The sequence below is a fragment of the Meles meles genome, chromosome 18, assembly GCF_922984935.1.
Source record: "Meles meles chromosome 18, mMelMel3.1 paternal haplotype, whole genome shotgun sequence".
In the NCBI taxonomy this organism is placed as follows: Eukaryota; Metazoa; Chordata; class Mammalia; order Carnivora; family Mustelidae; genus Meles; species Meles meles.
In genome coordinates, this window is record NC_060083.1 from 46,569,064 (window position 1) to 46,594,830 (window position 25,767).

Genomic DNA, 25,767 nt, shown 5'->3' on the forward strand with positions numbered 1-25,767 from the left:
CATCACACGCAGCCTGTTCTGCTCCGCAAACGCTTTACTTTTTCATAGCAGGTTTCTGCAAACAGGCTGGTGAAGGGGAGTAGGGCTGCTTCTGCACTAGAGTTGGGGGGGAGGGAGTCATCTTCCAGGGGCGCAGATAGTCTAGTGGCTGGCCCATGAACTCTGTGGGAGGGCAGAGGGGTTGTGGGGAGGATCAAGCCGGCAGCTCCCCTTCTGAGACTCGGGATTAGCCTCACCTCAGTCCTCCTGTCTACGCGCCCGTCTCTGCCTCCTATCTGGGTACCCTGCCCCTTTTATCTGAGACTCTGTCCCAGCCTTGGTCAAGCCCCTGCATGATCCCAGGTTACTTCGCAGGCTTCCTCCCGGTTTCCTGGAGTCGGCTCGCACGCAGTGCCTGCCCCTCCTCTGTCTGCCTTGCCCCGCCCCCTCCCTCTGCTCTCACCCCGCCCCCTCCCTCTGCTCTCACCCGGGCTGAGCGACCTCTGGGTGGGCACGAGCTTGTGGCGGCTGGAGTGGCAGGACTTGGGAAGTCGGACATTGGGGCATGGGGCTCGGTGCCACATCCCGTCTTCTGGGGGTGTCCACACGGCCAAGTTAGGTATCTGAGAGTAGGGGCTGTGCGCACCTGGCCCGGGGAAGCCGGTGGGAGGAAAAGGAGAGGCTTATTCCTGACAGCAGGTCCCGGAGGGAGGGTCCCCCCTTTGTCGGGTCCCTGCCCGGCCCAGGGCGCACCTGCTTTGTGCAGTCTGTGCAGGGAGCGCTCCAGCTGGGTGCTGGAGAGGCCGCTGAGACGCGCGGCCTGGCAGAAGAAGGTGAGGCCCACGTGAGGGCGCCCGGCACTGCTGCGCCCTTGGGACCGGCCCTTCCAGCCAGGGTTCAGCCACAGAACCCGCTGCTTCTTGGTGTAGTAGCTTGAGGGGACAAGTGGGGGGCAGCCTCATCAGACACCGCCTCCCCCAGTCTTCTCCATCTCACAGAGGGAAACCACCTCAGGACAGGAGGCCACAGGAAACTGACCCGGCATTCAGGGCTCCCATCTCCCTCAGGGGACCCCTGCAGGGGGCAGCAAGTGCTCCCCCATCCTGGGTCCTGAAGCTGGGGACATGGGCCTACCTCATCACTTCCTGCACCACCCTGTGAGGCAGGTAGCCCTGGTTCATCAGCTTGAACAGCATCTCTAAGAACAGGGTTTGCAGGCGCTGGGGGTCCCAGAACTGGCTGTTCCTCACCTGGCCTGGGGGCAGAGATCGGGGTTGGGGGGGGCGTGTGAGGAGGAGCCTCCCCCCGCCCCCCTGTCCAGGCCCTTCCCACCCTCCCCAGCCTAGCCCCTCACCCAAGCACTGAGCCAGGCGGTAGCTGTCAGTGAGGACCCCCAGGAAGTCTTTGAAGCTTACGGTTCCATCACCTGGGAAGAGAGAGAGAGGAAGGGGCGCTGGGGTGTCTTCCCCCCGCAGAAGCCTCACTCTGCATGTGCTTTAGGGGTGTGTCTGCAGCTCCTTCCAGACACCAGACGATCCAGTCCCACCTCCAGCCAGATGTCAACCCAGGTGGAATGGGGGAGAAATAGCCCTTGCCCTGGGGGATCCCCCAGTCACGAGGATTAACACAGCAGAAAGGTTTAGGGCTATGGGATAGGTGTGTTGATCAGAGCAGGCTTCCTGGAAGAGGGAACTCTAAAACAGGACTGGGCTGGGGATTCTGTGGGCAAAGGAGACCTTGTCCAGGGCTAGAAGTGAGGGAGGACAAAAGGCCAGGGATGGGGGGGCGCCCACCATCCAAGTCTGCCTGCTGCAGGGCCTCACACATCTCCTGTGGGCTCAGCTGGATGCCCACATTGCGCAGGGTGGCTTTCATGCTGCGCATGTCCACAGAGCCTGTCGGGCCGGAGCTGAACAGTTTGAAGATCTCCTGGAACGCTGCGGGCGGGGAGGGAGGCAGGCAGCTAGGGGAACGGCACGCAGGGGCCGGGACGTCCGCCCACTCCAGCTCACAACGGGACTAAGGACTTGGGTCATTCCCACCATGAGGGCATGAGAACACTTAAGAACAGCAGTGGCTGCTGTGTTGGCCCTTGTCAAGTCCCCATTCAAGTCTCAGGTCCAAGACTCATGTCTGGACATTCAACATTTATGTCAAGGTCACACCACCAGTAGACTGGGCAGTGCTAGGCTTCGGACTCCGGCTCTGGGGCTCCGTGCTCTGAGGCTCACGGAGCCCGGCTGGCACCTGGCAGGGAGCAGGAGCTGAAGATTACTGGTGGTGGGTGAAATGACTGCTTTGAGGGGCCCCCGCCCGTGGTACTGTGGCTTTGGGGCCACCAGATGTAGACCCCACAGCACCAGACTCTGGGGTGGAGCAGGGAACTCAGATTATTTTTCCCCACCCTCTCTCCCAATTTCTATTTATTTATTTGACACAGAGAGATCACAAGTAGGCAGAGAGGCAGGCAGAGAGAGAGGAGGAAGCAGGCTCCCTGCCGAGCAGAGAGCCCGATGCGGGGCTTGATCCCAGGACCCTGGGATCATGACCTGAGCTGAAGGCAGAGGCTTTAACCCACTGAACCACCCAGGCGCCCCCTCTTTCATCTTTCATTTGTGCAGTCCATCTACCCATCACACACACACACACACACACACACATCAGTGAGCCCTGAAATTGTAAAGATCAGCCAGTTAGACTGGCCTTGAGGGACAGTTACATGATCACCAACTTCTCACAACAACCCTAGTCTCTGGAGAGGACACCCCTTGCCATTCTGCCGGGAGCACCCGCCCCCCTTCCGCTCCCGGCCCCAGGCCTCACCTGCCAGCAGCCGGGCTGTCAGGGGCAGCAGGCTCTTCTCTGCAGAGCTGATTCAAGAGGAAGAGGGTGGGAAGGACTTTGCACCTGCTACAGAAAGATGCTGGGGCCTGGCAGGCCTTACCCCAAACCCCGCACCTTGGACCTGGTCTCTGGTCCCTGCCCTTACCGCTGAGACCCAGAGCCTGACCGCACTGAGCGGGCAGCTGCAAGGCGCTTGAACTCCCTGGGTCTTTGGGAGAACTGCTTGGCCCCTATGCCTTTGATGGATGCTGGCTCCCTTGGGCTCAGCGGGGGAGCGGGCTGCTGAGGCCTCCCTTTCTGTGTCCTGCAGCCCTGCTCCCCTCCTGGGTCCTGTGTGGGCAGTCTTCGAGGCTGCTGTGGGGACCTTGGAGGCAGGAAGAAGACAGGGGTGAGGGGCCAACCTGTCTGAGCGCTCAGACTAGGAGGGGAGGAGGAGGGCCCTGGGACCAGGCCTGTGGGGGCTCAGGCTCGGCTCCACCTTCTCCCAGGACCCCCACACCAGCCTGTACCCCCAGGGGGATTCTGCAGACAGTAGCTTGTCCCAGCAGACCCTTTGCCAGCCCGGTTACCTGTACGTTCCCTGTGCCAATATTGGGGAGCTCTTGGTCTTCTGCCTTCGGCTGCCTGAAAGGCAGAGTCGCAGACTCGAGGCTGGTCCAGTGCCCGGGGCCCGCAGCCCCTAGGTTGGTTTTAGCAGCTGTTGGCAGCAGGGCACTCTGTCCCTCGCCACAGGCCCGATTCTTTTGGCAGGGGGTGGGGACCTGCTGCCTTACACTTGAGTTTCTGCTCCCCTTATGGCATCTGAATTTGCGACTCCACTCCAGACGCTAACACAGGCTGGCAGAGGCCCAGGGAGAAGCAGGCCTTAGAGTCCGGCAGTGAGGGCTGGGGACGAGGGGTGCAGCCCACGGTGGGGCTGTGGCCCAGTCCCACCTTACCCCGGGTCTCCTGGTGGGGAAGGGTCTCCTCTTCCAAACCATGCAAATTTACAAACCACGGTTCACAAAATACTCCAAGAAGATGCTTCCAACAACCCAGCCGCCCCCCAGATACTCACCTCCGTATCTCCTCCTCCTTCCTCTTTCCAGTCTCCGCCCCCCACCCCCCCTCCCCCATTGGCCCTGGCCCATTCCCAGCTGTTCATCCCTTCCTAATCCCACCCTCCTAGGGCCTGGGTGGGCAGGCTTCCAAGCATCAGCAAGGCTGGGTTTTCACCTGGGGCCTTAGTGCTGGTGGGTCCGGAGGCTGACAGGGCCCAAGCGAGGCTCTCCCTCCCCCTTCTTCCCTTTTCACACCCGCGTCCCTCCCCACATTCTGAATTCCCTTCCTCCCTTTGCTGCCAGCTCTCCCACATCGCCTGTCCTCCCTCAACGTGGGAAGGCTTGTGCATTCGTGTGCGTGTTTAGTACACGCGTCTGGCGCACGGCCAAGTGCGTTGATGTGTGCTTGTGCACACGGCCAGTGTGGAACTGTCTTGTGAGTGAATGTGTGTCTGTGCGTGCCCGCGTGGTGCGTAAGTCAGCGGAGGGTAGGGGTGTGTGTGTGTAAGTGTGTCTGGGTTGCACGGGGAAGTACACCATTACATTCAGGTGTAATGCCCCCACATTTTGATACTTGTAGCTCAAGGCTGTGTGGCCCCTGGAGGGCCAGTCCTTTGGCTTCTCTCTTCCCCACCTTTGAGGCCCTGGGCACTGTCCATTCCCCATACCAGGCCCTCACTGTGGACAGAAGTGGGAGGAATTCCTTTCAGACTTGCCTCCTCACCTGGCCAGCCCACCCCCCAGAGGCCCTCTCCGAAGATGATCCTAACATGTCCCTGGCTTCAGGCCAAGAGGAAGACCCACTTCACGACCTAAGACACTGGAACACTTGGGGCGCCTGGTGACTTAGTGGGTTAAGCCTCTGCCTTCGGCTCAGGTCATGGTCTCAGGGTCCTGGGATCGAGCCCCACATCAGGCTTTCTGCTCAGCAGGGAGCCTGCTTCTCCCCACCCCCTGCCTGCCTCTCTGCCTACTTGTGATCTCTGTCAAATAAATAAATAAAATCTTTAAAAAAAAAAAAAAGAAAAGACACCTGAAGCCTCAGACACGGTCACGAGTCTTTGCCACTGGCTGAGAGTTCTGGAAGGGAGTGAGGAGAGGTCAAATAGGGCTGGCAGAGCCCTCAGGGACAGTGTGGGCAGGTGGGCCGGGGCAGCTAAAACATAGGGGTGGGTTGAACCGAATACTACAGGACGGGTTAACTAACTAGAATTTAAATAAAGTCTTGAAAGAAAAAAACCCATGGGGGGCGGCATCCCTAAGAAATCGAGATCAGATGCCGCAGCCATGTGAGCTCACTGGTCCGGGAGCATTTGCACAAAAAGTCTGAGCCGGGGCCAGCACTGGAGGCTTTTACTGGTTTTGTCTAGTCATTTCACTGGGGAAGTGGGGGATGACACCTTAAAATGGATTTTCAGCAATAATGGACTCCCTTTCCTGGTTCCCGGCACCGAGCTGCAACGCAAAAGAGAGAGTTGTCACTTGGGCCCCATTGGCAGGATCGGGGAGGGGGGTGAACCCAGACGCCTCTGCGAGGAGGGCCCGGGCGGGGGGGCGGTTAAGAGAGCCTCTTCCTGCTGCACGCGGTTGGGCAGCTGGCCCTCTGTTGTGTCCATTCATCACCAGGAAGCAAGGGGTTCTGGAGAGCACTGTTCCCCTCACATTCTGCTCCAAGGAGGCATCCTGGGCCCTGGGCCATCGAGTCCTCAGCGGGGCAGATGCTAGCCTGAGCATGACCCATGAAGGTGAGGCCACCTGCCTTCTGGGGGACCGAGCTTCCTAATGCTAGAATGGCCCTTCCCAGGCCGAACCCAGGTCATTGCCTGGGCCCAGAAGTGCTCACCCTCCATGGTCCCTGGGCCTCCTCCAGCCCTGGCCTTGGCTCTGCCCCTCAGTCCACCGGAACCTTGTTTCCAGCAGCCTTTATGAGGTCACTGAGTTTGAGACATCACAGCCCACCCTGTCCCCGTCCCCTCCCCAGCCCCTCGTTCCATTTCTCCACCCCTACCCAGCTGTGTGAGGAGTGGGCCCACCCACACATCCCAGCACATCCCCTCTGCGGGAAGCTGGGGGCCAGACTCACTTACCCTTTCACGGCTCCTTTAGGAGGAGGGGACCTGGCCGGCTGCTGGAGAAGCTGCACTTCTCCTTTTATGGTGGCCCTCTTGATCCCCGGCTTGCTGAAATCCAGGTAAGGGCAGAAGAAGTTCTTGTCTTCCTGCTTCCAAGCTTTCTGTGACTCCTCAGTTTCCAGAGATTTCTCCAGCAAGTCCTTAGTGAGCTTTTCCTTCTCTGGCTGGTCTGTCGCCAGCTGGGGGGCGGGATCTGTAGAAGGTACCTCAGCCTTCTGAGGCGGAGCTTTGATCATATGCTCCAAGTTGGGCAAGTCCATCTTGCTGGAGGAGGCCACCGCCAAGGAAGAGGCAAAGTTGACCAGATCGGCCAGGCCGATGCCTGGTGGGGGACTGGAGGAGGGCGGTGGGGGGTTTGATGGCTGCTGGGAGTCAGCGGCGGGCGGCACTGGCTGGGCACTGGGGTTTTCGATTTGCTTCGTGCAGCACACACAGGCGTCCTCGAGGTCAGACTCCTGGTCCTGACAGCTAGTGGTCTTACCTGTGTTATTGCTGATCGCCCGCTGCAGGCTGTGTTCTGAGGCCTGGATGTGTTTGTCTGCCCAGAAGAGATGGTTAGAGGTCTGCACGCGGATAGAGCGATGATTGGTTGACGCCTGATCCTCTGGCAAACTCACGTAGCTAGAATGCGACCTCACACTCCAGAGGCTGGTGTGCCGCGGTGTGTGGGGCTGGAGGGGCTCTGTCCTAGACTCCAGCTGCTCGGGGTCCCTGGGCTCTGTCTCGGGCTCGGGATCGGGCTCTGGCTCCAGCTCCGGCTCCGGCTCCGGCTCCGGCTCCGGCTCCGGCTCCGGCTCCGGCTCCGGCTCCGGCTCCGGCTCCGGCTCCAGCTCGGGCTCCTGCTCCGGCTCCAGCTCCGGCTCCAGCTCCAGCTCCTGCTCCAGCTCGGGCTCCAGCTCCAGCTCTAGTTCCCGCTCTAGTACCTGCTCTATGTCCAGGTCCACTTTGTGAGTGTGCTCCAGTTCCAGCCATTCTTTCTCCAGCTGAAAAGTTTCAACTGAAGCTGAGGAGGCCCCTGGCCCTGAGGTCCTTCTGGGACCAAGTCCCTGTCCCCCTCTCCTGAGCCTTCCTCCCCTTCTGGTCCCTCTTGTAGAGACCCACCTGGGGCAGGGAGACAGTGTGAGGCACTGGCGAGGGTGGGTGGGCACGAGGGCGCCAGCACGGCTGGGTGCAGGCTCCCCGGATTGGCATGGATTTCGAGAAGACGGGCCCTAAGGAGTCCAGCCCCTTACCTCCCCCCTCCCCCCAAGAGGTGCTCTTGCCCACTGTTACCTCGATCTCCTCTTCTTCAAACGGCTGCTGTTGGTTTGGGTCACTGCTACAACAGAAGGGGACGGAATGGATGACCGGCTTCCGGGAGATGGGTGGGGTCGTTTTAGGGGGGAATGGAGGTCTCTGGGGCCCTCAAGATTCCCTCCCCTTACAGAGGCTGGCAAGACCCCCCGCACTCATCCACTCCCCTCATGGTGCCTGCATCCACCAAGAATTCTGGAGCAACATTCTCTATCTTTAGTGAGTTTGGGAGGTGCCTGGAGAGCCCCTACCCCAAAGAGGGATCCAGTCAGCTAGAGGTGAGGCCCAGGATTCTTCCTTCTGATCAAGTATTCCCATGAGCCAGTGAGCTCCCCCGGGAAGACTGGTGCCCAGAAGGTGGGCACCCCCAGAGGGAGAAGCCCAGGGCGACGCCCTCCTCCTGAGATGCCCAACTCCAGCCTGGCAGATCTCAAAGTCAGGGGTGTGTGTGGAGGCTCCCCCTCAGCTCTTGTTGGCCATGTGCTGCAAGCGCGGCCCTTCCCCTCAGTGCTCAGCCCCTGTGACGCCCTCTCCTTCCTCAGGCTTCGGTCCCCCCTCACCTTGGGTCGCTCTGTGCTCAGAGCAAGGCAACCAGAAGGGCTCAGTTCCCACCCATGTCCCCGAGTGTACCCCACCACACCTCAGTCCTTCATTAACGTCAGAGGCTGGATGCAGAAGCAGAAGGGGGGTGGTAGGACTCCCCTTCCCCCAACACTGCCCTTGAGGAGATAGGAGAGAAGCAAGATGGAGGGAGATCTTGGGTTGGGGGGTTTGTATATGAAAGCTTGGCAGTTGTGGCATGGGGTAAGGGTTGTTGGTCCTGGAGGGTGGGGGACTGGCTCTCACTGCGTCTCCACAATGTCCACGGACTCCTTGCCACAGCAGGGGAATCCACTGGCACCTGGCAGGGAGAAGGAGGTGAGGGCCGGGGAGCTGCAGGGGGAGACGTCCCTGGGGCGTTCTGGAACCCTGGGCAGGTGGTACTGCTCCAGTTACCCCCTCCCTCCTTCCCTCCCTGCCCTGCATCTCAGCCCATTCACCACCGCCTCTCCCATCCTGCCCCTCGCTCCCTCCTCTCTCCAGCGTCACCAGCCCTGCCCTCCACATCTGCTCCCCTCCGTGCTAGAATTTGCCTTTCCTTTCACTCTCCCCAACCCATCACCCTTCTCCCCTAGGACGGATGCTAACAGGCTTCACTGCTGTTTCTTGAGGGCTGCTAGCCCAGGCAACGGGTTGGGCACTTTCTGTGCTCTATCTCATCAATTCAACACAAAAAATGACAAGAAGTTCATTTGCCCAAGGTCCCTCAGCTGAAGGTTGCCAACATCAGGAACCGGATGCAGATTTGACGGAAGAAAAACTCTTCACTCCCCTGCCCCACGTGCTATCCTATGAGGTGTCTGTAACTGCGTGGGGACCCCTAAGAACCCATCCATTCCTGGTCGTTGGCCCCCTTCCCTCTCTCTTCTCTGGCCAGGCTTCGGATCTGGCACTCCCCCTAATCCCAGCCCCTCCTGCCCTGAAGTCCTTCCTCTCTTCCAGGCTTTTCTCATCCTGGGGTCACCCACCTGGGGAATTTTCACCCCAGGCGTTTGATCTGTGGGGATGCTGACTGCAGTGTCCCCATCACCCTCTGAAGAAGAGGTTGAGCATAGCCTTGAGGAAGGTTTCTGCACCCCAGTCGCCTCCCTGGAGCTTGTATCTTTTACTGAAGATGCTGCTTTTTCATCATCTGGGGATGGGGGGTGGGGCACCAGGCTGTCCCATTCTTCCAAGCTCCCCAGGGTGGTAGATGGGGGTCGGTGGTGGATCAGTCATGGCAGTGGGAAAGCTGGATCCCCCCGAGCCTGGAGTGTGGCAGGAAATGATGGCCTTGGCTCTGGCTGAGAAGAATCGCTCCAGGATTTTATCCAAAGGATCAGAGTGTGCCATGGCCTCCTTCTAGAGATGTGGAGGCTGTTTCTGTGTCTGGGATTTGCGACATCCATGTTCCTCCTGGGCCTGGGCCTCTTGGATCAGCCACATGGCCGGGCTAGGCGCATACTACCACAGTCAGGCTCCTAAGAACTAGCTCAGTGGTCTCTGGACCCTTCCACCAACTTGACTGCCATGTTCCATTGGCTTCCTTCATGTCTCTCTTCATTTCTAGCTCCACCTGCCCCCAGTGCTGCTTTTCTCCAGGCCTCTCGCCTCAGTGCCTTCCTTTGCTCACTTGCAAAATTTCCCTCGACAATCTAATCAACATCCATTGCCTAAGCCCTTCCATGAACAGAACGGGGTGTGGATAGGAAGAGAAAATATTAGGTGCGAGCCTCATCGCAGCACTGGAGGGGTGGAAGCAAAAGTCCGAGGTTGACTCAGCTTGGGACCTCTGTGCCCAACTTGGGAATGTTCTGTCAGGGACTCAGGTGACATTCTATAGCATGTGAAACAATTTCAGTTTCCAACCGCTGGATGCTAGTGCATAGAAATGTATATCCTGTAACCACCCTAAAATCCTATCGGTGCTAGTTTCTTGTTTTGGTTTAGTTTTGTAGATCTCATAAGGTTCTCTACAAAAACAATAATGTGTGTGACTCAGGGCACCTAGCACAATCAGTCGCTAGAGCACGTGACTGTTGATCTCAGGGTTGTGGGTCCAAGCCCCGTGTTGGGTGTAGAGATTACTTAAACAACTTAAAAATAAAGTATGTGTGTGACTCAAGAGACAGTTTTACTTCTTCCTTTCCAAATTGGATGTCTCTTATTTCCTTATTCTGCTTTAGTGTACTGAGAACAGTGTTCAGTACAATGCTGAATCGAATTGAGAGTGGACATGTTGTTTTGTTCCTGACCTTAGGGAGGAAGCATTCAGTATTTCACCATTAAGCATGATGTTAGCTGTAGTTTTCCCTCAGAGATGCCCTTTATCACGTTGAGGAAAGTTCCCTTCTATTCCTAGTTTACTTAGTTTTTACAGATTTCTTTTTTGGAGAGAAAGAGAGAGCGCGTGTTTGCAAACAAGGCAGGGGAGGGACAGAGGGAAGGAGAGAATCCTAAGCAGACTCCACATTCAGTGTGGAACCCAACATGGTGCTCGATTCCAAGACCCTGAGATCATGACCTGAGCTGAAATTGAGTTGGACACTTAATCAACTAAGCCACCCAGGTGCCCCTTAGTTCACTTAGTTTTTAGATAGGAAGAGATGTTAGGTTTTGTCTGATGCTTTTTTTTGCATTTATTGAGATGATTATATGTTTTTCTTTTATATTCTTTTATTTTTCTTTTGTTTTTTAGTATCTCTTCACCCATTGTGGGGCTTGAACTCATGACCTTCAGAATAAGAGTCGCATGCTCTCCCAACTGAGTCAGGCAGGTGCCCCTGTTTTTCTTTTATGTTCTGTTAGTATATTATATGATATATATAACATGCTATAACACAAACAATGTTATATTCTGTTAACAATTCTCTTATATTCTGTTTATGGTAAAATAAATTAATTTTTTGAATGTTAAAATCAATCTTACATCCCTGAGATAAATTTCATCTAGTCATAATGTATTATCATTTTATACATTGTTGAATTTGATTTGCTAACCATATTTTTTAAAGACTTTATTTATTTGGGGTGCCTGGGTGACTCAGTTGGTTAAACGACTGCCCTCGGCTCAGGCCATGATCCTGGAGTCCGGGATCGAGTCCTGCATCGAGGGGGGGGGGGGTCCCTGCTCAGTGGGGAGCCTGCTTCTCCCTCTGACCTTTCTCCTCTCATGCTCTCTCTCTCTCTCAAATAAATAAATAAAAATAAAATCTTTAAAAAGATTTTATTTATTTTGACAGAGGGAGAGATAGCAAGAGCTGGAACACAAGCAGAGGGAGTGGGAGAGGGAGAAGCATGCTTCCCACAGAGCAGCGAGCCTGATGTGGGGCTTGATCCCAGGAACCTGGGATCATGACCTGGGCCTAAGGCAGATGCTTAACAACTGAGCCACCCAGGTGCCCCTGATTTATTAACTTTTTTGAAAGAAATCTCACATGAGGTTCATGAAGTATATTGGTGCATAATTTTCTTACATTGTCTTCATCAGGTTTTGATACCAGAATAATGTTGGTTTCATAGAATGAGTTGGGAAGTATTCTCTCTTCAGTTTTCTGAAAGAGTTTGCATAAAATTGGTATAATTTCTTCCTTATGTTTGGCAGAATTCACAGGTGAAGCTTGTGAACCTGGGCCTGGAGTTTCTTCATCCATGTCATCTAAGTTGGTGAATTTATTGGCATAAGGTATTTATAATATTCTTTGTTATCCTTTTCATATCTGTAGATTCTGTAATGATGCCTCCTTTTTCATTTCTCATATTGGTAATTTCTGTCTTCTTTCTTTTTGTCCTGTTCAGTTTGACTAGAGATTTGTCAATTTTGTTGATCTTCTTGAACCAGAGATATGTCTGTTTCTTGCCTGATCATCGTAAAGTGACATCTGGCAGGGAATCAGTCCTGCAGTTACAGGTTCTAAATCAGCTTTTTTTTTTTTTTTAAGATTTTATTTATTTGACGGAAATCACAAGTAGGCAGAAGGTGTGGGGGGGAAGCAGGCTCCCTGCTGAGCAGAGAGCCCGATGTGGGGCTCGATCCCAGGACCCTGAGATCATGACCTGAGCTGAAGGCAGAAGCCTAACCCACTGAGCCACCCAGGCGCCCCCCCCCCAATCAGCTTTTTATGATTTCACTCTTAAATATGAACAGCTAAGCATGACCACACATTTGAGGAAACTGCCCACATGCAATTGACAGACCAAGAGAAAAGATGACTATAATACCAGAGGTTATTTGGGAAACAGAAAGGAGCTTTAAATATACTCTAGAATCTTGAGATTCTGAGATGTAGATATATAGCAATAGGTATTACATCCAAAAAGCAAGAATAGGATGTTCTTAAAAAAATTAGGAAAAGAAAGAACTTTTGGCAAAAAGACTTGGAAAATATAGCAGAAAATTTTCTCAGGAAGTAGAACCAAAATATCAAGACAATGTGAGAGAACATGATCAAGAGGCAGTCAGTTCTGAGTTATAGAAAGGGGATCTAGAAAGAATAGAGAACATGGAAAAGGAAAGAGGAAAATTTTCATGAGCTGAATGATGATGTCATTGGCTTAAGAGTGTTCACTGAAAGCCCTGCACGATAGATGTCAAAAGATCCTTCTGTCAAAGTTCATTGCACCAGGAACAAAGAATTCTTAAATGTTTCTAAAGTGGAAAAACCAGTCACCTACGAGGGGAGGGGGGTCAATTATACTGGCAGCAGTGTTAGCAACAATGGCTGCCTTTAAAATTCTGAGGAAAATGTTTTTTAACCTATAGGTTTATATCCAGCCAAACTATCATTTCAGACATGGAGGGACTCGGGAAATTTACTTCCTCTTTTTTAAAGGAAGTTATTTGAGGATGTGCTAAAACAAAATAAAGGTATAAAACAAGACAGCCAGGAAGGAAATAGGGGTCCACCCCAGGAAATCAACTAAGTTCCGGGATTTTAACTGTATAGAGGCAAGAAGATGAAGGGTTCTGGATGGTAGATTTCTGAAACAAAACCTGACAGAATAGTTGATTAGATGTAGAGGGTGGTGAAAACTAAGATTATGATAAAACCAAAGAACATAAGGAAAAGGCAACTAGAAACTCCAGGAAAAACAAAAAGCTGTATGAGAAAGAAAAGGTAACTGTGGTACCTTTCCTGGTTCTGCCATGAACGGTAGTTAGGAGTCACAATAATGTAAGTCCAGTTCTCAACTTTCCGAATCAACATATAAATATCAATTGGAAAATATATTTGTGACTTTAGGACAATGTAAATATTACCAACCTTGATATTTAAAAAATAAAAATACAGGTTAGCATCATTGGGAGGTGGGAGGGAGGAAAGCTGAAGGGAAGACTCAAGGGCACTAAAAACTTCATCTTACTATGTGTGGTATGAAAAGATATCTAAAGTGATAAAAAATAAAGACGTAAGTATATTAAACTTACAAAGGCACCAGCAAATCTAAAAATGATGTTGGGAGAATGGGGGAGGGTGGATCCATTAGAGCAGGAAGGTGATAATGTCTAAAACTGATAAACCAAGAAAGGGTCCATGAGCTTGCAGAAAGATAAGAAGGTAATTAGGCAGAAAATGGTTCTAATGAAACAATCGTGGCTGCTCTGAGGAGTGAGATTGGGGGTGTGTTATAGGGGATAGTTGATTTTCATCACTGAATAAGCTCTTCAGGCTCTTTAATCATATGCATGTTTCTTTGATAAAATTAAATACTGAACCCCTGACTAAGGGCCAGACACTGTGCTAGGGGACACAGTGATGAACACACACAGTTTGTGCCCTCTTGGGACTTCCATGCCTGTGGCTGGGACCATAGAAGATCCTCCAATCTCTATTTCTTATTCTTTTTTTTTTTAATATTTTAAAAAAGATTTTACTTATTTATTAGAGAGAGAGAGAGAGAGATCACAAGTAGGCAGAGAGGCAGGCAGAGAGAGAGGAGGAAGCAGGCTCCCCGCTGACTAGAGAACCCAATGCAGAGCTGGATCCCAGGACCCCGAGATCATGATCTGAGCCGAAGGCAGAGGTTTAACCCACTGAGCCACCCAGGCGCTTCCTCTCAATCTCTATTTCTTATTCCCACTTCTCCGGAGCTCTAGATCGAACTCCAGTCACTGACTGCACATTTCTCCCTAAGTGGGTGGATCTCTCCCTTGTCAGAGCCTTGGATATCTCCTATTCCTGAAATATCCTTTGTTTTCTCTTGGGAAGATGCTCAGTGCTCACTTCTTCCCAAAGACCTTCAGGACTCTACCCTGTGGCATCTCCTCCAGTTGCCCCCGCCCAGACCTGATCCCTGCAGACCTTTGAGAGCAGGACTCTTGTTGATTCCTTAATCAGAGGTGGGCAGACTGTGTGGGCTGCCCGTTTTTTTTTTTTTTTTTTTTAAAGATTTTATTTATTTGTCAGAGAGAGAGAGAGAGAGCGAGCGCACAAGCAGGCAGAGTGGCAGGCAGAGGCAGAGAGAGAAGCAGGCTCCCCCGCTGAGCAAGGAGCCCGATGCGGGACTCGAACCCAGGACCCTGGGATCATGACCTGAGCCGAAGGCAGCAGCTTAACCGACTGAGCCACCCAGGCGTCCCCAGTGGGCTGCCCACTTTGAATCTCTGATCCCCTGCAAATAAGAGTCTGCAAGGTGGATTCTCAGCAAAAGTCTGTGCAAAGAAACGAACTCTTCATCCCTCTCACCCTCCCAAGCCATGTGGCTTGTTCTCCATTTTTAACCTCAAGTTCATACCCTGCGTGTCTAGACTCAAGTGTGGCCAACTCGCCTGCATGCCTGATCCATCTTTCTTCCTAATCACTAGCATTGTGATTCCCCCCCCCCGTAATCTCCCCCTCCCCGATAATCCTTCATTCTATCACCCAAATTAGAAACCTGGTTGTTTGTGAACCCTCTCACTTCCCCAGCTTCTGACCTCCCTATCTCTGATGTTGACCTTGCCCAGGTCCCTTTCTCCACCCCCACTCTTACTCATCTCCTAACACAAACCTAGGACTGATCACCTGCCGGCACTCCATGCTGAGTGGTTCCCATACATCCTATCCTCTTCACCACTTTATGCCCAGTCACGACTCTGCTCTCACAGATGGGGAAACTGCCCAGGTCACACATGGGCTAAGAGCAGTGCCATGACTGGAACCCAGGACTGACTGGCTCTGAACCCCATGATGCTAACCACTGTGTTGTTTGAAATCTCTTTAGGCTTCTAGCTGGACCACTGCAACCATATTTCCCTCCAACTTGGGCTACTTAATGACCCCAGAGTGACCTGCTTTTGGTCACTTCCAGACTGTAGAGTGGTTTCAGAGATCCTGTATGGTCTGACCTCTGCCCTCTTGCTGCAGTTCCTGGTATCCAGCTCCCTCCTTGCTCCAAGCCCAAGCTCCCCCAGAGCACAGCAGGTCCTTTTGTGCCTCAGTGCCTTTGCACCTGCTACACTTCAGTTACCTAGGAAGTCTTTCCTCTGGCAAAACCCTACTCATCCCTGACAGGCCAACCCACCTCTCCAATGTCATCATCTGTGTAACACAGCTAGCTGTCCTATCCACATTTTAATTTTTTGTTAACTCATCAAACTCAGGGCCCAGCACAAGAGTAAAAGCTGAAAGAGATGCACCAAATGTCACAGGGGTGATTTAAGGCGTCCGCCGGGTTTGGGAAAGGGAAAAGCGGCTCTCGGGTTGTTGGTTCTTGGCACAATTTAAATGCTGGCCCACGTCCTCCTTAGTGAGAAGGTCCCGAGAAGAAAGCCCCCACTTCAGTGGAAATCTAAGGGGCAAACAGCTTTGCTCACTGTTACAGAGCAGAGTGCAAGGGACGAAGGAGGCGCTCAGTATTTGTGGAAGCCAACTGCTTCCTTCTGCAAAGGCTCCAATCAACCAGGAACAACTGAATGTGATTTGGGGGTTATCAGCCGTTTCGGACAATTTATGAGTCGTTTCCTGGGCATAAGGCCACGATTCTTTCCGTGTGCCCAGAACCCCTACAAGAGTGGGCTGAATCTGCAGCCTTTACTTCAAAGCATACTCCGTGTACAGGGCACAAGCCTGTGCACCGCGCAGGGCCGAGGCTGGGCGCGGTTGTCTGGGGACGAAAGCATGGGAGGCTGGGGTCGACCTTCCTTCCCCGTGCCCCGGGCTTTGGGAGCAGGGGGAGGGGCCCCGGGCTGATTCCCCGCCCCGCCCCTGACTTTCACTATCCCCGCCCCTCCTGCCCCCGCCCCTCGGGGCACGCGCCAGCCTGCTCCCACCTGTCACCCCCATGCTGATCGAGGCTCTGTCGGGGAGGCGGGGAGCGGGCTGGTGGCTGCTGCCCCTCCGCCTCCAGTGCGCTCTTTGGTTGGGGGCTGTGGGGCCGCTGGAGATGCTGCGGGCGCCTGCGCCTGTGATGTCGCCGCCTCTGTGACGTCCCTGCCCCCGACCCCAAGGCGGAGAGGTAAAAAAAAACAAAACCAAACCGGCTCAGGATTCGGGGCGCGTGGGCGGGGCGGCCGCTGTGGGGTTTCCTGAGCAGGCTGAGCCACCCGGAGCACTCTCTCCAGACGTTGGGCTGCTCTGCTCTTCCCCGCAGGCCCAGAGGGAGCCGCCACCGGTAAGCCTGGATGGCCTTAGCACCTGCCCCTTCCTGGGGGGCAGGACCCCTCCAGGAAGCCGCTGAACCTCGAACCTGCAGCCTGCACCCCAAGGTCTGCATGTGCCCACGTGCACACACACACACAGCTACCTGAGCAAGGCTTCAGGGGGTGTGGAGCCAGACGTGACCCCCCCCCCCCCCAAGTAGCCTCCATCCTCAGAAGGGCGCCTGTCCTGGAAAGTCATCTCTGCTAGCTCAGGGGTGGTACTCTCAGCTGGCTCCCAGTTCTGCTCCTTGGAAGCCAGGCCTCAGGGACAGAGGATGGGGAGGATGGGGCTGTGTTCATTCCAGGCTCCTGGTACGCCCCCACCTCTCCACAGCCGCCATTGCCCAGGTCTTGGTGACCTTTCCTCCTCAGCCTGGCAGTGTTTGGCCAGGGACTTCCCTGCTGCCACTGGGTGGGATATCTTGCCTAACTGGTCTGAATGGATAGGCCAAAAGTGGGATTGGAAGTGCCCAATGGGAGGGGTGGTGGGAAAAGTGACCTCATTCAAGGGTTGGAAACAGTCCTTGCCCAAAATAAATGGCAGATGTGAGAAGATGCCACCAAGAAGGCAAAGGGAGGCAGCTGTTGGGATCTGAGGTTCTGAAAGCAGGCAGGCGAGAGTGGGGACAGCCACGGCCTAAAACATTTGTCATCACCCCAAACTTTATTGCTTCCAACGAGTACCACCCAAACTCTGCAGTACGGAAAGGCTGCAGCTCTTCACGTGCTGGGGGCTGGGGGGGGGGTGTCTCTCCCTGGGGAGCAGAATGGCTTGATGTGGATAGCTGGACAGAGGCCACTTTGGCAAGATACCGGGATGAGCTTCTCCGGAGGAGAACTCCCAGGGGACACCCCTCACCTCCAGGAGCAGACGCTAGCCAGCCCCCACGCAAGGATTCACAGTTGATTAATGCTACATGAGTCCTGATCAGCCCCCCCCATTGACAAAGAGACTGGGCTGGGGTAATGGGGTACGGTGTGGGGGGGCTCATCTTAAAGAAATCCGGAGGTTTGAGGGGTCATGTGCATGGAGACAGGTCAAGATTCAAATCCCTTCACCCCATCTCCCAGCCTGCTGATGTGCGTGCAGAGCCACCGACCTGCCCTCCTGGAGGGCAGCCGTGAAAGTGCTTTGAGGTCATCAGAGTGCAAAGTGCGGTTGGCAATGCCCCCCGAAGAGAGGGGCACGGCAGGGCCAGAGTGAGTATGAGGCCCGGGCTGTGTCTCAGGAAACTGGGGTGCATGATGTCTAAAGCCACTGCCGGGCGGGGACAGGAGCACTGGCGCCTGCCACTTTCTTGCACGCGGATCACAGCCTGCTTGTAGGCCCATCTGTAGACCCAGCTCCTAGCGGGCTGGGCTCCTGCTACCCTTCACTGGGACAGACCGAGAGGGCAGAGGGCCAGTGAGCCATGGGCCATGCCAGGTCTGTAGCCACAGCTCAGGGCCTGCTGCTCTGGGAGAGACTGGTGGCTAGCAGCGTCAGGACATGTGCTTGGGGACTGAGAACCATTTCACTTAGACACCTGTGGTCCTGGCGGAAGCTGAGTCCGGCTCCGGACCTGTGTTGCTATGCCCTGATGCTGTGCCGTGGTCTCCCAGGAAGACTTCCCAGCATCAGGAGTCCCTGACTCTGTTGGGAAAGTTCCTAGATCAAATAGGGGCTTCGATGGCCACACAAGGGGGTCAGAGGGCTCCCCGTTCACCCCACGGTAGGTACAGATGCTGGCCTGCTCCTGTACCAGACCTGGGTGTGGGTCCTCAGACACTCAACACCCTCCCACCTGCTCGGAGGCCGAGGGACTTGCTCACCCCTTCCCGACCCAGGCCGGAAGCTACGCTCCCCTGACAGCCAGCAAGGGGCCACTGATCCCGAATAGGTCAGGCCAGTTCACCGGGACCAGGGCAGAGCAGACCCTTTTCATTGCCCACTTACGGGAAGTGGTCTCCTGCTGCCCTCCTCCTCCCCATGTGGGCACAGGATGCTCTCCTGGTGGGGTCAGGCGGGACACGGGACATCCTTGTCTCCCCCGCTGAGCCAGGGGGTGGCAGGTCCCTGGGAGCAGGCTGAGCCCGGGTGCCAGGGGCAGAGCCGAGCACCGATGAGGCAGGCTGCCTCCCGCGGAGTGGTCAGCGGTGGGAGGCTAGCTCAAGGCCTGTTCTCTAGCTGGCCGTGCTTGACCCTCCAGCTCCAGGCAAAGCTGCCGTCAGGGGCCAGGGTGCAGTGCAGGTCAATGCCCGAATCCGGCACCTCCATGTCATAGCGCACGGGCTGCCCGTCCTTGGTCACCAAGCTGAAGGCTGCAGCCGGGATCTGGGGGCAGAGCAGACCAGTGAGTCTGAGACTGTGGCACGGGGCTCAGAGGCTGCCTAGAGGTGCCTGCTGAGGTCTCCCTCCAGCTAAGCAGGCAGTCCTGAAGGCCTAGACGAGTCCGAGAGGTTCAACTGGCCCAAGGGTAGGTCCTGCGGACCTTCCATTGCCACTGCCCGGCCTGCCCTGGGACCTCGGGGGAGATCTGAAGCCAGCCACTCCCTACGTGCCAGTTCTCGTTATTCAAAAGCCTTCCTCCCAGAGGGCTGGGCCAGGTACATGAGCTTCCTCTAAGTCAGCGTGTACCTGCCCCCTTACCTGGCTGCTGATGCCAGTTGCGATGTCCCCCACCTTGACCCGGTGAAACTCCCGGATGTGCAGGTGTTCACCATTGAGAGACTGTATCTGGATTTTCACACCTAGAAGGCAGGTGAGGTGAAGGTCAGCGGAGTGGCCAGTGGCTCCCTATGAAGCCCTAGGCAGAGGGACACAGGACAGCCATGAGGAAGCTGACATAACATTTAGGCTGGAGTGGCCCTAATGTCACACCCCTGCTGGCTCATCCTGGTAATTTTCTGTCAACCCTAGAACTAGGCATGCACGACACAAAGAGCTAAGGTTGGCTCTTTTGGGGAACTAGTATTCCAACTTGCACACAAAGCAGAACGGAAGTGGAAACGCAGACTCTTAAATTAGCTTGCGGTCAACTCAGGCTGTTAACGTTCTCTGAGTTGGAGAGGCCATTGGCAAGGCCATGGGGGCCTGAGGCTACGTGTCACACCGGTGCTGGGAAGAGCCGGGGAACGGGGAGCCACTGAAACCCTCATTCAATCCAAATCACAGCGCAACCCTCGCAGCCACGCTGGAAAATATCTTGTCTTTGGACTTGAAATCCCAGAGGAGGATCCCAACAAACTTGCTTGCTGCTGATTCTTATCTTGTTCCTTGTTTCCCTTCTGAAGACATTATTTCTTTTTTTTTTTTTTTTTCTGAAGACATTACTTCTTGACTCCAGGCCAGGAGAGACTGCTTTGTGCCCCAAGTGAGGGGCCTTCTGGAACTCCATCAGCAGCCCATGGAGGCAATGGGCCTTCGCTGCCTGACTAGGAAAGGCTCTTGGCCAATCAGAGAGGGCCTTTGCTCTAAACCGACCTAATGGTCACTCCAGTCTGGGTACCAGGAGCCTTCTTCCCCCCTCGCCCGCCAGGGGAAGGGAGACCTAAACTCCCTTGGACTCCCCAAACCCAGGTGGCTCAGGTCCCGTGGAGCGGCTGAGCAGGCGAGAGCTGGGCCGTACCGTTGAAATAGCTTGGCGTGTCAGTGGGCCGCCCCCGGGCCAGCACCATGTTCCAGCTGGAGCTGCGAGCCTCGGCCTGGCTGTTCCACGAGTGCACGCCGGAACTCAAGGTGTCCCGCGAGCTCTGGGAGGCCTTTGATGGGTTCTGAAATGACAGCGGGTGCAACTCAGGCCCCTGGGCTCAGGGGACTGTCTCCGGCCTTTGGTTGGATTGGGGGCACAGGGGCTGTGGGCCCTCCCCTGGGGGGTGAGGAACTGCTCACGTCCTGGGCTGGAGTGTGGCTCTACTGGGCACTTTTGGGGCTAGGCAGGGGGCTGAGCTGAGGAATATTTCTAGAAGAACCCAAGCCCAAATCTTCTATCCACTAGCCTTACTAGCCGAACCATTCCCCAATTCCCAGGTGTGCTGAAGACGGATTATCTCATTCTGAGAAACCACAATCCCCTGCCCTGGTGGGGAGCCCTTCTGAAAGGAAGGGGTGATTCCCTTCAGCCTCCCTTTACCACTGCTTGCACGCAGCCCACTCACCAGTGGGACACAAAGGGTCCGCGGCCTGCTTACCTTCTCACTGTCATCGGACAGGGAGAGGCTGTCGATGCTGAGGCACGAGAGAATTTGCTCCTGCTCCTCCAGCGAAAAGGGCTGGGACAGGCTGTTCAGAAATAGTTCTGCAGAGAGAGGTAGAGGATGGCTGTCAACCGGGAGCGGATGGTCTGTCTGTGTGTCTGGCCGCTTGGACTGCAGGAGCGGACCTCCGGGGGCAGGTGCACAGGCCCTGGGGGAGGTCCGGGCCTGCCCGGGGCCCCGGGGGCTGCAGCCGGGGCTGCCCGTACCTATTTCCAGCTGCTGCAGCTCCTGCTCAGGGAGCGTTGCCTTCCGCTCCACTGAGCTGGGGTTTTTGACAGGGGCCGGGTCCAGGGAGGAGAGAGGCAATGGCTCCCAGGTCCCAGACTCCTCCTTGCCCCAGTTCAGGCTCGGAGACTTGTTCCGCTCCGGGGGCTCTGGTGGTAGTGGAGGTTGGAGCTGAGGGGCCCCGCCTGTTGTGTCCTCAGTTGGCTGGGGTCCCGGAGCCCCAGGGGAGAGCTCCCTCGGCTGGGCGTTCAGGGTCTCCGGAGTCCCGGGAGAGTGGTCTTGGCTGGGCAGTGCCTGGGCTGGGTGTGGCGGTGGATATCTCGGCTCTTTGCACTCTCCCCGCCAAGGGCTCCTCAGACCTCCCACTGCAAAACAGAGCACGCTCGGTGAGGTGGAAAACAGGCCAGCCCAGACTCCGGGCCGGACCAGGTGGCCCTTCCTGAGCAGAGGGCTGGGAGCAAGCAGCGTGGGAGGACTCTGGTTCCACTAAGGGACACAATTGAGGAGGGCGCTGTGTGGTCTTGGAGGAGGTCTCTTCCATAGGATGGCCTTCCACGATGGGAATATGACAATATTTCTATCTATTCCATCTTCCTTCTAGGTAACAATCACGAATTTAAAAATGACAGCAATGGCTGCAGGAAAGGACTCTGCCACTAGTAAAGAGAAGATTTAACAAAACAGCCCTAGGGCACCTGGGTGGCTCAGTGGGTTAAAGCCTCTGCCTTCGGCTCAGGTCATGATCCCAGAGTTCTGGGATCGAGCCCCGCACCGGGCTCTCTGCTCAGCAGGGAGCCTGTTTCCCCCTCTCTCTCTGCCTGCCTCTCTGCCTACTTGTGATCTCTCTCTGTGAAATCAATAAAATCTTTAAAAAGTAAAATAAAGTAAAAAACAGCCCTGAGGTCACAGCGACTTCAAGTTCCCATGTAAACTGGCCTCCTTGACCACCTCCTGCCCCCCTCATCTCTCTTACCCCCCCCAACAGTCAGTCTTTCCTTGGGGACTATTGCTCTAGAGTGCAGGGGGGCAGTTCATCTGTGTTTGGAGGGGTGTGTGAGGTCTCTCTCCTGTTTTATTTATTCCTGTGATCCCCATAACCATGCCTTTCCCTTGCCCGCCTCCCAGTGACATTCTATTATGTTTGATGTGTCCCTTGGTGTCCAATTATGTTTCTGCAAAGTGTGTGTTGTTTTTATTTATCAATATCTAGTTTACAAAAAAGGGATTGTGTTCTAGGCCTTGTTCTGTCCATCTTCCCGGCACCACAGTTTGAAAATCCCGCCAGGCTGCTCTGAGGACGCTGTCTTGCTTTCACTGCCCTGTGGAGTTCCATGGGACACACCCCGTGCACCACCCCTTACCCGTGGCCCCTCCCAGCTCCTGGGAAGGGATGTGGCCCTGCACCCTCCTCCCCTCCCATAAACGACTCACAGGTCGCACACGTGCAGATATTGGCCTAAGGGCCCCTGCCCCACACCCTCCCCGCCACTGGGTGTTACTGGCTTTCTGCCTTTTCTCACTGACTGGCTGGGAAGTGCCACCTGGCTTTATCTCACAGTCACTGATTCCTCATCAGCTCAAACACCCCTCTCCATGTTGTAGTCCCTGGCCGCCAATCGGCCGAGCATCGAGGCACAGCACAGAGCACTTCTCTTCACCACGGGTCTTCCAAAAAGCCCATGGTGGGTATCATTCCCATGCTTTAGATGGAGACACCCAGGCCACCAAGGTGCTCAGAGGTCAAGTACCTTGCCCCTGACCACGACACCACACTGTCGCCTCTCCCGCCCCTGCAGCCAGTGGGGGACTCTTACCGAGGTGCAGCGCCTGGCTGACCTTTCCCCCCAGCTCCACCGCAGAGGCCCGGCGGCCAGGCTCTTTCCTCAGCCCCTCCTGGATGACCTGGGCAGTGAGCGGGGTGCAGGAGGGCGGGATCTCCCTCACAGGCGGGGGCTCGCTGGCGATCTGTGGGTCAGAAGGCAACATGTGTGGCCTGTCTCCCCTCACTCCCAGCACCCAGCTTCCTGTTCTGGCTCTTCTCCACTCTCCCCTACCCTGTGGTGCTGGAGTTGGTCACAAAGACTGGAGAGGGCTGGGACTTTGCCATGGAAAGGGAAGAAGGGGGCCAGGTAAATAGGGACAGGGTCAGGCAGCAAGGCCGACCTGCCATGAACTTGAGGGGATCCCTCCCTTAGGCTCTCCCCTGGAGCCTGCAGACTTGGGTGGCAAGTATTTGAGTCAGGACCCCGCATTTAGGATGAGGCCTCTTCCTGTTTCCATCTGCCGCCAAAGAGCAGCCCAGACCGAGGCCACCGCAAGCCTGCGGCCGGGTCTCCCGTCTTCACCCTCCCAGGCGCTGGCACTGACCTTGAGGCAGAGCGGCCCCCTGAAGTACTGGGTCCACGGATGGTAGCCATTGAGCATGTGCAGCATCATGCAACAGCTGCTCCAGACGTCCACCTTGGCGTCACAGGGCTGGCCCATCACCACCTCCGGGGCCATGTGGGTCTCCGTGCCGGGGATGTAGTCCCCTGGGAAGGCGGTGGGAGACCAGAAAGCCAACTATGAACTCGGATGGGCAAGAGCCTCTGCAATGACCCCCACCCCCAGCCTCCAGCCCATTCCTGAAATACCTGGAATTTGTCTCTGTTCAAGTACCTTGAATAGAGAGGAAGCTTCTAGACCAAACTTGCTGGGGGTAAGCTAAGTCAGGGGCCCCACTGGGAACTGGTACAAAGGCTGTATCACTCAAAACAGGGGCTTGACCCTATGGACCCCATCCTTAGAATACTTTTTTAAAAAATGGGGAGGGCCCTGGGCACTGAAAATTAGGTTGTAGGAGACTAATTATTGGTTTGATGTTTCTGAAGTTTTAGTGAGTGAAGAGAGAGAGAGAAAAAAAAAAAGAAAACTTTAATACATAGAAAACTAGAAGGATCAATACCAGATGTGAAGATTTTCTTTCCCCCTCTGGTGATTTGTATTTTTTATTTTTGCTTAGTTCTACTTTCTGCAAAAATTTTAGAATAGAAATTATTCTTATAATAATTTCTAAAATAGAAATATAAAATTAAAAAACCCCACTAGTTATTTTAAAGTGACAGGCGGGGGTCCGTCTTCAGTCTGTTTCTTCAGAATTACCAACATAATCCTTTAATAACCGAATCACTTCTAAAAGACTTTTTCTTTTAGTCAAGAGGAAATAATTTTATGCTTAATGCTATAAATGAAAAAAGCAGGGCACAAAACTGGGTTATATCGGCCTTAACTACATACAGGGTTAAAAAAGAAAAAAGTTGACCTGGAAGGAATTACTTAAAATGTTCATGATTGTCTCCCTGGGCAAGAGGAGTGTGGAGGCTCCTTTTCTCCTCCTCTTCTATAGCACGTAACTCTATAATTGCCAAAAATTTTACAGTGGATGTGGATTATTTTAATAATCCACTGGGGGTGCCTGGGTGGCTCAGTGGGTTAAAGCCTCTGCCTTCGGCTGAGGTCATGATCCCAGGGTCCTGGGATCGAGCCCTGAATCGGGCTCTCTGCTCAGAAAAATCAGGAAAAAAAAAAAAATCAGAAAACTGTGAGTTAAAAACAAGCATTTCTCCAGCTACAGAGCCTAGGAGCCCCAGTCAGCCTTCCCGTTGTGCTTCCAGAAACTATGCTCAGAGGCCCAGGAGGGCTGAGGCCACAGGCTGGGAGCAGTGCTCCCCAAAAAGGCGGTACAAGAGGGTTGGAGCCATGGGGGCTCCACGGAGAAGACCTGTTGTCGAGGGGCTGAAATACAACAGAGGACAAAACATGCTCCCATCTCTGACTGCTCTTATGGGAAGCAGGGGTGAAGATACGGGGCCAATGCTGAGTCAAGGCTGGGGATGACCAGCCCGGGGAGGGCGGTAGGGGGCGGGGCTTACCTGTGACCAGTGACTTCCCCAGGCCATCAGGTTGAAGGCACACAGCATGGCCGAAGTCGCAGAGGGCGGCACGGCTCCCGTCGCTAGACAGGAGCACGTTGTCAGCTGCCAGGCCACCCCAGAGAAGAAGAGGAACAGGTGAGTCACTTCCGGCCCCAGCCCGATCAGGACCTCCAGCGAGGCCGCTGCTGGCTGACCCCAAGTGGCAGCTGCTGTTTCTGCTGAGTGTCCTTACTCATGAGGAAGGCAAGAGTGTTATCGGTTCCGGCTAGAGGCAGGCAGCAGGCGGGTGTCTGGGGTACAGGGACAGAGTTTATTCCTGGGATGCTGCCACTCAGCTCTGCTGTCCCCACCCTCCCCCAGTGGTCACCAGGACGGAGGAGCTGTGTGGGCAGCGCTGCCCACTGGTGACTACAGGGTCAGGCTGAGGGCTTGGGAAACATACTTGCCCTTCCCAGCCTGACTCAGGCCCTGGCACAGGGGATGGCCAGGCAGGCCCAGAAGGATCGGGAAGGGTGAGGGAAGGAAGGAGCCCACTGGGGACCAGAGCGGTTGGGGTGTGAGCCTCACCTTTGATATCTCCATGCAGAATTCTTCGGGTGTGGAGGTATTCCAGCCCTTCTAGAGCCTGGCCCAGGTAGTAAAGGGCCCGGTCCTCCGGCAGACAGCCCTTCTGCTTTATGAGCTGGCCCAGTGAGCCACCTAGGAGACCAACAGCCAGTCTCTACATGGGGCATTTCTAGGCCTGTAGGCAGGCCAAGGACAAAGGGCTTCTAAGGGCAGGTGATTGGAAAGTAGGCCTTTTCTGCCCACGTCACAGGGTCAAGAGGTTAAAAATGGAGTAACTGGGGACCAAGGTCAACCTGGGCAAGACCCAGGAAAACCCCAAGTCTTGGCTCTGAGCTGTG

At 54.9% G+C, this 25,767-nt stretch overlaps 2 protein-coding genes across 3 annotated transcripts in view; both read right to left on the reverse strand.

Annotated features, from left to right (window-relative positions):
- Positions 1–14: 14 nt before the first annotated feature.
- Positions 15–9,220, reverse strand: SPATA32 (spermatogenesis associated 32). The gene is made up of 12 exons (XM_045986274.1): positions 9,043–9,220; positions 8,135–8,189; positions 7,268–7,313; positions 5,951–7,206; positions 2,969–3,187; positions 2,803–2,849; positions 1,773–1,916; positions 1,334–1,405; positions 1,114–1,234; positions 733–911; positions 467–625; positions 15–162 (listed from the first exon to the last, which is right to left on the reverse strand). Exons 1-12 carry the CDS (start codon positions 9,218–9,220, stop codon positions 35–37), a joined length of 2,604 nt encoding a protein of 867 aa, XP_045842230.1. The 3' UTR covers positions 15–34.
- Positions 6,838–25,767, reverse strand: part of MAP3K14 (mitogen-activated protein kinase kinase kinase 14) — a 52,501-nt gene continuing 33,571 nt past the window's right edge. The window contains exons 8-18 of one of the 2 annotated variants that reach the window (XR_006815793.1): positions 25,430–25,561; positions 24,860–24,964; positions 23,316–23,479; positions 22,763–22,913; positions 20,930–21,313; positions 20,658–20,764; positions 20,096–20,240; positions 19,117–19,217; positions 18,424–18,801; positions 7,268–8,189; positions 6,838–6,978 (exon numbers count right to left, since the gene is read on the reverse strand). Coding sequence is in view for 1 of the 2 variants with exons in the window: in XM_045983723.1 (XP_045839679.1) it covers positions 18,637–18,801; positions 19,117–19,217; positions 20,096–20,240; positions 20,658–20,764; positions 20,930–21,313; positions 22,763–22,913; positions 23,316–23,479; positions 24,860–24,964; positions 25,430–25,561 (1,454 nt within the window). In the remaining variant the exon portion in view is untranslated. Of the gene's footprint in view, positions 6,979–7,267; positions 8,190–16,653; positions 18,802–19,116; positions 19,218–20,095; positions 20,241–20,657; positions 20,765–20,929; positions 21,314–22,762; positions 22,914–23,315; positions 23,480–24,859; positions 24,965–25,429; positions 25,562–25,767 lie in introns of those variants that run through there. The other variant, XM_045983723.1, reaches the window with a different exon arrangement.